Source organism: Hemibagrus wyckioides, linkage group LG10 (genome assembly GCF_019097595.1).
Source record: "Hemibagrus wyckioides isolate EC202008001 linkage group LG10, SWU_Hwy_1.0, whole genome shotgun sequence".
Lineage (NCBI taxonomy): Eukaryota > Metazoa > Chordata > Actinopteri > Siluriformes > Bagridae > Hemibagrus > Hemibagrus wyckioides.
The window spans coordinates 7571661-7582565 of NC_080719.1; the positions used below are offsets into that span (position 1 = coordinate 7571661).

The following is a 10905-nucleotide window of genomic DNA, read 5'->3' on the forward strand; positions in this document are numbered from 1 at the left end:
CCGGAAAACCATTTCATTGCTTCCCTAAAACTTGATTTCGCTTCTCCCCAACTTCCTACTCTTCTTCACTCAGCTAAGCAAAGATACAAATCAGCAGTTCTTGTGACTTCTCCCCTGATTTTGTGCAATTCATCTAAAAGTTCATTTACTCAGAATGGCATCTATCTGGCTATTCTACCATTAAGGCCTGATTCTAAGATGGCTCTCTTTTTGGTTCTATGGAGGACTTCTGAAGCTCTATTAGAGAAGCCATTAGAATCTTGGTCACTTCCATGACCATGGATCTTCTAGCCTGGTTACTGCTGGATAGCTCTCAGAAGAGTAAGTTAAGTAGTCTCTGTCACATATACATTACTGTACAGTGAAATTCTTTCTTCGTATATCCCATCCTTGGGAGTTGGGGTCAGAGCGCAGGGTCAGCCATGATGCAGAACCCCTGGAGCAGGGGGGGTTGGGGGCCTTGCTCAAGGGCCCAACGGTGGCAGTTTGGCAGTGCTGGGGCTTGAACCCTGATCTTCCGGTCAACGACCCAGGGCCTGAACCACTTGAGCTACCACCACCCCAAGAGTACTTAATTTCACAATGATAGAGCTTTACATGTGGTTTTATACCATTGGCCAGAACGTTATTTGATTGTGGAGGCCTACTAAGCGTTTCCTTCTACTTAATTGCTTGATTTTTTGGATGGACAGACAAAATACTAAATATCCGTCTTGAACTGATATTGACCTGAAAACACTGGACTGTGATTTCTGTTGTGTTTTTATCCATGTGAATCTGTGTGGTGATGCCTGACACCTGACTCTTGTTGTTAAAATAGTTGTTATTTCACCGTAACCTCATAATTAGATGAAAGTGAATAATAGCATCCTCCGTTCAACACTTTCTAAACAGCTGTGAGATTAAGGGAGGAAGTGCTGGGGGAAAGTACTGCACATTCTCAGAGCTGTAATATTGGCATCATAATGACTTCTACTGAATCTTCTTCAGAGTAGAAGAGTAGAGTCTTTGTGAACAATCCCAAACTACACGTTTTGTGCTTTATTTAAGCCTGTGCTAATAGGAACTCATCTATCAAACACTGGTGCTGGGGAAACAGCCATTAACCCTCACCCTTAATCAAAAAGGCTTGAAGTAATTAGTTTCTTTCACAAACAAGAAATCAGCTGCAACCAATATGAAGTCTTGTCAGAAAAGGGGGGTGGGTAGGGAAGTGCGTTCACGAACCTGCTCGGCAGATGTGCCCACTTCAGGCCAGTTCTAAGATGGCACTCTGTGACAAATACCAGCAGCAGGACAAGCAGGCTGTTTAGGAACTGTTTTAAGACTTGAAAGGACGCCATGGCCATCTCGCACCCGACGAGACCCAGCCACATGGCCCTGTAATGCAAACGCCTAATTATGCTAGCACACAAACAGAAACAGTTGGTGAGGTGTATGAGTGTATGCGGTTAGGAAAAATGCATGTAAATGTTCAAAGCAGACAAATAAATGTTTTGGAACATGGACTCAAACAAGGCGCTGATTATTTTTATGACCCATGTTGTAGCAGTAAAGTGGGAGCACACGTTATGTTCTGGACACCAGGAAAGCTAAGTAAATCAATCACATAGCTGCATGGGGTTTAAGCACTTTCTCTCACGAATCAGCCCACAATACAGGACACCACACAGCCTCCCCGTGCCAGCACTACAATCCATATGGTGGAATGAGGCAAAGAGGCATGCTGTCATGTGTCAGCAAGCACACACTGTTGCAACTAAGTTCTTCGGTCATAGCATACGCTAGCTTTTCCACAACGCACACTACACGGTTTGGAAATTTAAACACAGCTTTCTTGTAATTCACCAGACGAGTGCGCTTAACCAAAATGGATTTGAGCAGCTAGATATTACGATCATATTGTGACTCGTGTTATAAGGGAGGCAACCAATTATAACAAATACAAAAATGCCTCTTTTAACAATATTAAGAACATCTCTATTCAGTAATCTATCAGATTCTTGGTTTGTGGGTTCATAACTTCAATATCAATCACAGTGATACTAGTCAATCATAGGCATCTGTGGGATCATGTATACAGAGTAGACTTATCAGAGTGTGTTACTCTGCCCTGTGTGGCAACTTGTTAAAAATAGTGGTGTACTGGAGGAAGCAAGGGTTAGCCTTCACCCTCACAAGGGGTCCTGATAACAGAGCGGTCCTGAGTTTAGAGGTGTGCATGAATCCACGGAAAGGTTTTCATCATTTCATTGTTTTTATTTAATAAAATGTTAAGTTCTTTGAAACCGCAGTGACCCAAACTAGGATAGCGCATTTACTGACTCTGAATAAATGTCTGATACACTCCCATTTAAAAAAATATCTTTCACACCTACATGAAGGCAAAAACTGTCAGCTCTGATAACCTGCAAAATCTCACTCACGATGTACACAGTAACTGACCCAGCTTTCTGGGATGTTATTACTCTCTCCCCTGTCCAATAGAGTGACACTCGTAATGTACCAGAAATGTATCAGCCTCTATTATGTAAGAGAGCTTAGACAACCATAATCACTCTTCACGTTACACAACCAAGCTTGAAGTCAAGCCTCCTGCACCCTACAAGATTTTATCCACTGACTGGATGTCCACTCATTATGGCACTCAGTGACTACAGCCTTACGCCTGGCCACTAGTCCTGCCGTGGCTGGTCATTTAGTGTGCACCGTCCAGCCACAATATTTTGTACTGCCAGTTAAAATCTGAGAGGAAATCAAATTCACCTGTTCACATACAAAACTAATCCTTCAATCCAGATTTTGAGAGGGAGGATGAAGGAAAATTGCAAACATAGTGATTATTGCTTCCACAGAAACATTTTTAGGAACAGAAAAATTAACACAAACATAAAATTACTCCTGCCAACACACAATATAATAAATAGATGTTTCTTTTCTATATGCTGAATGCATTTCTCCAACCTAGATCTCATTCATATTTCCACTTATCTCTAATTTTTCTCACAAGATATACAGCCTTCAAGTTTATTTTTTATGAGAAAGTGGGATTTCAGGGGAGATCCGGTGTGCTTTCGGCATGGATGTCTCCAGGTTAAAGCTTGTTTAGTGTGTGCACATCACTCTGGTTGATAATATTGTTCCAGTTTCTAGATAAATAATAATACAGGCCACACTTGAAGTTTGTTAATAAGATTATTAATGAGGGCATGAGGTATGCATATGAAGTCTAGGGTATGTATTTATGCAAAACAATTTGAGTTAAATAGAATGAAAGTACTTGTTATATACATTGGCCTCTTACTGCCAGTGTAAAACTAAAAAAGCCCAAGTCAAGCACCGAACACTATATTTGGGAAAAGTCAAATAATTCCCCTAATGCTGCCAGACTTTCTTGACACTCCTCTATTCAGTGACAATGCTCACTATAAAATCAAGCATTAACTTCTTTCACAATCTGAGCAACAGTAGCTCGTCTGTTAGATCGGATCACACGGGCCAGCCTTCACTCCCCACGTGCATCAATGACCTTTGGCCGTCCATCACCCTGTCGCCGGTTCACCACTGTTCCTTCCTTGGACCACTTTTGATAGATACTGACCACTGCAGACCGGGAACACCCCAAAAGAGCTGCAGTTTTGGAGATGTTCTGATCCAGTGGTCTAGCCACCACAATTTGGCCCTTGTCAAACTCACTCAAATCCTTATGCTTGTCCAGTTTTCTTGCTTTTAACACATCAACTTGTTCACTTGCTGCTTAATTGTGCCATGATAAGGAAATAATCAGTGTTATTCACTTCACCTGGCACTGCTCATAATGTTATGCCTGATCAGTGTAAACTGTGGTAACATCATGGAATGTGACTTAAGTTTAACAAAAATAACTAACTAACTAACTAACTAACTAACACCTTTTGGGATACACTAGTGAACACATTTTGCCTAGATTCAGACATGAACGAAACACCCATAACCTGATCAGTGTCTTATTACAGATTTCAGCAATTCAGTGCTGCTTCTCTTTTAATGCAAATGGTTTGATCTATCCAACTTCATTCAAGTCTTACAGATAAATACCCAATTACACACCGTGCTATCTGTCCCTCCACGCTGGCGGGTGCTTGGCACTATCTCCAGCTTGGCATTGTTTGGCAGGCTGGCAAACCTCCACTGCAGTGTCAGATCCAGAACATTCCTCTGAAACCTGCAGAAAATACAGCCAAAAGAGGGTTAGAGATAATATGAAGTACTGCGTGCACAAACATCAGCTGTCAACAACAAATATATACAGACACAGCTAGATAGACAGACACAGATAGATAGACAGACAGACACATATAGATAGATAGATAGATAGATAGATAGATAGATAGATAGATAGATAGATAGACACAGATAGATAGACAGATAGATAGACAAACAGACAGAGACACAGATAGATAGACAGGCAGACATAGATAGACAGACAGACAGACACATATAGATAGATAGATAGATAGATAGATAGATAGATAGATAGATAGATAGATAGATAGATGCTAGTTAGCTAAGCATTAGTTAGGAAAATATAAATATATATATGAACTTATTTTGTCCCCTCACTTCAGTCCGTGATCATCTGGATTAAATCCTTGTTTCTTGCACACTTCCTCGAGAACCTGCAGGTTTAAAACAGGAGAGAATCGACATCGGTATATATTTCGCTAACTCATGCCAACAGAGCTAACGCAGCTACTTAAAATGTTGAGTCCCAAATTGCTCCCTATCACCTATACATGAGCACTTAACACGACGTTAAATAATAAGCTCCTAGTCCCTTCGTAGCGCACTACATAACCAACAGAGTGTTGCTTGGGACGCGGCCATTGTTCGCGATAACACATATTCCAGGAAAGGAACAGCCCTTATTACAAATAAAACGTAACCGTCATATTTTACATTTTCGTGTTTGGTCGATCATATTTACCTGAAGCAGGGGTGTGTTTTGGGAGACTTTGACGGTTTGTCTTCGTCCATTCGGAGCAAGAACTGACACTGATGTGCTGCTGGCTGCCATTGCAAAATGACGTCAGCGTGTTTGTTTGAAACAACTTTATTGACATGTGAAATGAAGTCAAAAAAATGGTGCCCAGGAATTTGTTGTCGGGTATCTTCAATGCAGGATGTCCGAATAAAGATTAACATTGTGTTTTTAACTGAGGTGATTTTATGTGACTTTATGTGATCTATATAATGATAGATAGATAGATAGATAGATAGATAGATAGATAGATAGATAGATAGATAGATAGATAGATAGATAGATAGATAGATAGATAGATAGATGAAGAATCCAGTAATTACTGTAGACATGGTAAAATTTAAGTATAGTACACATAGTGCTTCACAGGCTGTAGGAGGTGAAACCAGTGAAAAGTCAAGACATTTACATTTTACAGCATTTGGCAGACACCCTTATCCAGAGCCACTTAGATTTATCTCATACAACTGAGCAACTGTGGGTTAAGGGCCTGGTTCAGAGACCCAGCAGTGGCAGCATGGGGGTCCTGGGATTCAAACTCACAACCTTTCAATCAGTAGTCCAACACCTTAACCACTTAGCTACCACTTCCCTATCTAACTCTTTACCACACATAGACAGGTGGATGGATGGATGGATGGATGGATGGAACAATCAGTAGTACAACACCTTAACCACTGAGCTACCACTTCCCTATCTAACTCTTTACCACACATAGACAGATGGATGGGTGGGTGGATGGATGGATGGATGGAACAATCAGTAGTCCAACACCTTAACCACTGAGCTACCACTTCCCTATCTAAGTCTTTGGGTGGATGGGTGGATGGATGGGTATGAAGAAGACTCCAGGAAGAAAATGCAGTGTAAGCACACAAAGTGCCTCATTGGCTGTACATGGTGAAACCAGTGGAAATTTAAGATACAGGAGAAATAGGTAATATTGTTTTTCTTTCATCTAGTGTATATATCCACTTCAAAATGGCTCGCATAATGTCTTTTGACTTTGCAGTTGTAAATATAAACAAAAACAATAAACAATGATATGTTTAAATAAAACTGGGAGGTATACAGACACTATTTACTTGAAAGTAGCATAAAAGATCGATAAAGCCTAGATTTAAATACAGCAAAAATGTTCTCATACACATTGCACCTTCATAAAAAACTGGTTTTGAAGATTTCACACAACAAGTAACAATCATGGTGAAGTTGAAGGAGATCCTACAGTTCTCAGGGACGAAATGATTCAAACAGAAAATGAACTCAGAGCAATTGTTTCAATAATATTAAGGTGGAACGTTTATGAAACCACATCTAATCACGCTCAGAGAGGTGTTCCACCCAGGATTTTACTGAGAAGGTACTCTCAGATGACACACACATACAAAATTCAACTGCTAAAAAAAGGCACAAAGATACACTGGCTTTTTTTGACGAATCATAACATGTTGGAACAATATACTCTGGTCAAATAAAACAAAAATATACCTCTTTGGTAATAAATTCAGCTTGTTACATTTGGAGAAAGAAGGGTTTGTTCAAATGATCCTAAGAACAGTGAAGAACAGAGGTGGGAGCATCTTGATTTGAAGCTGCTTTTACGCATATTGGTTCTGGGGCATTGTACGTCATCAAAGGAAACATGAATAAAGCAATGTCCCGGGACATATTAGAGAAGAATTTTATCTTATGGGCCAAAAAAACGAATCTGGAGAAAAGATGGACATTTTAATAAGACAACGACCCCAAACATACAGCCAAAATAAACTCAAGAAGGCCTTGCATGGCCTAGCCAATCTCCTGACTTGAATCCCATTCAAAAATTTTTTAAAGCATTTTCAAACTGTGAGTCCATCAGAGGGATCCTCCTAACCGTGGAGAATTGAAGATTTGTTTTCTGCAAAAGGTTAATTACTTCGTACTGTAACGTTCACTTTACATGCATACCTCATGTACTCTGTGTATTGTGGTCTTTATTTAATCTGTATAGCATTCTCTGTAAACTAAATGTCTATTTACACTGATCAGGCATAACATTATGAGCACTGAGTGGTGAAGTGAAAAGCACTGTTTATCTCCTCATCATGGCACCTGTTAGTGGGTGGGATATATTAGGCAGCAAGTGAACATTTTGTCCTCAAAGTTGATGTATTAGGAGCAGGAAAAATGAGCAAGCATAAGGATTTGAGGGAGTTTGACAAGGGCCAAATTGTGATGGCTAGATGGCTCTTATGGGGTGTTCCCAGTCTGCAGTGGTCAGTATCTATCAAAAGTAGTCCAAGGAAGGAACAGTGGTGAACCGGCGACAGGGTCATGGATGGCCGAGGCTCATTGATGCACGTGTTGAGCAAAGGCTGGCCCGTGTGATCCGATCTAACAGACGAGCTACTGTTGCTCAAACTGCTGAAGAGGTTAATGCTGGTTCTGATAGAAAGGTGTCAGAATACACAGCGCATGACGGGTCAGGGCTGTTTTGGCAGCAAAAGGGGGACCAACACAATATTAAGCAGGTGGTCATAATGATATGCCTGATCAGTGTACATCTGCACTTTTGATGGTTCCCAACAGCTGGTACCAAATTTCATGTGTGTGCAAAACATATTTGGACAATACACCTGATTCTGATTCTGCAATGTCTGAAAGCTGTAATTGCCAAGACAGCTTTGCACCATAGTCCTATTGTTGTTAATCTGTAGTATCTAAATACTTCCCCCTTCATCAGTTTTGTTTTTTAAATATGTCGCTTTTGTTCATAGTCATTAGTACAAAATGAAAAGACATTGTGTGTAAATTTAAAGTTTACTTAAATCTCGAAAACAAAAGAGTCTGAATATTTATATCCCCTCACTGTAGATCGATCATTTTAACTTCATTCCATGTAGGAACGTTTACTGTAAAATATTACAACTCATTCGTTTAACAACACAATGCACTAATGTAAAAACAATGTATTATAGCAGACGCTAAGCACCTTTAATAGCTTTTGTAGCTTGCAGGAAATACAGAGCGCCATATCACACACTGAGGCAATTGCTTTTTATCTGTGGTCATTCCACACAAGAACTGTTGACTGGATAAAAGGGAAGTCCACTTCCTCCTCTGGCTGAGAAGATGAGGATGCTACTTTGACAGATGTTTTTAAAAAAGCATCTAAGTAGGCTAATTGTTTTAACCCTCTGACTGATCATAGGTGCTCGGGTCCTTTGCCTGTTTCTAATGATTGGATCATTGCTTCCCTGTCTGTTTGGTGAAAGTGATCCTTCACTAAATCTCTTTGATGTGATGAGATCAAAAGGATCCAGATAAGTGGATTGGGAGCGTGCACTAATCAAAAGGAACACAGAGGGGGATGAAGGGAAATGCAAGGGGATCTTGCCATCAACTGTGCCAAAGCCCAGCTATTAATTGCTGACAAGTATGGCACATCAATCAAACTTTATTGCCCCATAGGGGAAAATTAGGTTTTGCAACAAAGAGTGCAAACAGTGTGGGTGAAAAATATCACTACTATGACGAAACTCACCATAAAACTAAATCACACTGAGATCACGTGCTAGAGATTATGATCTTAGTGAGCAGGTCATATACTGAGACACCATTAAGTGCAAAAATATATACCAGTATCAAAGACCATTAAACAAAGCTACATGGACGCTGAACGATTTCGCAGGCTTATACCGTATCACTGTGAAGACCTTTTTTGGATCTGCTCAGTAAAGCTCCCACAGGTCTGAGATTTCAACTAAATAAAACTCTTGAAGGCTATAATATAGGCTAGCTTCGTTTTTTGGAATCATTCCCCTGATGTTTTTCGTCTTGTGTCGCGCTGCTGTGGCTCCATATGCGAGTGATTTAAGTGGCATGTTTTCCCCTTTAACTGAAAGAATTGCGACAGAAAGAAAGGCATAAGTCAAAGAGGCTGGGCGGATATCAGTGACAGATCCATTTCTCTCTGCCATGAGGGCAGGAGGGGTTTTGTGTCTGTAGGGGAGGGTATGAGGGGGGGTGCTAGAAACACATACAGTATGCACACACCCAGGCACAGGCATGACTTTGAAGAGCTCTGGAATGAATTCCTTGATCACGAGAGTATTCCTAAGCTTACAGCTGGAACACAACATAGTGACCAGCTTAGGTGCACATCTTGAAATTCCTGGTTTTTGAATAAGATGGCTCTCTGTTAAAGAACAAGCACATAAAAAGTACAAGTTAATCCAACACTGCAGTTAAATAAACACCATACTGTCTCAGTATAAGTTACTGTCAGAATAGGGCACTGTGTTAAATCAGCACAATACTGTAACTACAAACAGTATAAGAGTATCCTAAATGTTACATGTTATGTAAGCTGTATTTATGCATCTGTAAACATAAAACATACTTTTATCCATAGGACCCTAAGTTTGTTCTACAGTCTTTATCGTTAACACGCGCACAGGTGTGAGAACAGGTGCGACTTTGGCGGAAAAGGGCGCGACGGATTTAAGCTCACGAGACGATCTACGTCTTCAGTATAAGGGGTGCACAGTTGGAGAGGTTTCAATTGGAATTTTAAGTTATATATTTTTAGATAGTAGTTTAAGAAATAATTAATAAACATCAAAATATGTCTTGTATGTTAAATAAAAATTAATTGATTGATTAACTAATTAATTAATTAATGCTATATAAACCTGAGAGCACCCCTACAGCGGGCCATACCATTTCCAAACTGTTGTTACTTCCTCAGGTGTGTGCGTTTGTATTGAGGAGAAAAAAAATTAACTAGGCAAAAAAAAAAAAAAAAAACATTTTGTGAGCTGGCTAAGTTTGTGATCTCTTTTGTTTGTTTGTTTATCTAGCTAGCTTTGTGTTGTAAAGGAAACGGGGCAGTGTGATATAAAACTTATGTGATGTAATATGTAGATAGAACCCCACCACCCCCCTAGAGGGAAGATCAAGTGACCTCCTGTTGTTCATACTGTATTAAATACAAGAGAAAAAAACATTCAAGTGACCCAAGAAGTCTGTTTTAACGGCTTTAATGTTTTAACATACCTCTAATAGAATTCAGTATTATTCACACAGCTCGGTTTCTGTACACCTATCCGCTTATGTTTATTGAAGGGCATTAAGGTGACAGACAGACTGGTTTTGCCCCCGGGGGGAAATTGCTGCCGTCTGAATAAACAAACAGTGCCGGTCTTATCCGTCCAAACGATCAGCGAGGAAATAAAACTTCAAACGCTCCCCTTAAACGGCCTTTTCAGGGCCAGTGTTTGCCTCTCTACCTCCGAAAGCAGAGGAAGTGTGCTGCAAAAGGGAAACGAGCTCTCGTTTGAACGTCGGCATGGCTTTTCCAGTCCATTTAAAACGTCCCGGTTTGTTTTGATTTGTATGATTAGCCCTGGTGATTTTGCAAACCTAGTTAGCACTCATTTTCATCCCAGACACTTCTGCCAGGTGTAAGGCACTGGAGGCTTAGTGTAGTTAGGACAAAAGATGATTAGGAATTCATTAATGTCCCTAAAGGTCTTTAATTTCCAGTTTTCATATACCAGTTACTATAGAAATCCCTCTTTAAACGCACAGCATTAGAAATAACCCAGGTTTCCTACAGTTTTTCTCTCTCACTGAGGGTTAATTCAACACTTTACTTTTCTCCAAAGGTAAAAAAAAAAAAAATATCCTGTACAGAGTAGGTAGACTATTCACACATTTTTGCCTTTTCCTCACGGGAAACGTTTTTGTTATTATCTACACCTTTAAGACCCTCTATCTTTTTCGAAACACGTCATTTAATATCCAGTAGAAATGGTGCGTCTCAGGACAGCTCATGTGGATGGCTTAGCTCTCAAATAAAAGTTAACGCACTGTAGTATATATATCTCCAACCTAGAATC

At 40.1% G+C, this 10905-nt stretch overlaps 1 protein-coding gene across 1 annotated transcript in view; it reads right to left on the minus strand.

The window, feature by feature from the left end:
- The window catches only part of aspscr1 (ASPSCR1 tether for SLC2A4, UBX domain containing), a 28618-nt gene extending 23522 nt beyond the window's left edge, over window positions 1-5096 (minus strand). The window contains exons 1-3 of the mRNA XM_058401118.1: window positions 4967-5096; window positions 4603-4658; window positions 4090-4204 (exon numbers count right to left, since the gene is read on the minus strand). Coding sequence (XP_058257101.1) covers window positions 4090-4204; window positions 4603-4658; window positions 4967-5056 — 261 coding nt within the window. The 5' untranslated portion in view covers window positions 5057-5096. The remainder of the gene's footprint in view (window positions 1-4089; window positions 4205-4602; window positions 4659-4966) is intronic.
- Window positions 5097-10905: the final 5809 nt, after the last annotated feature.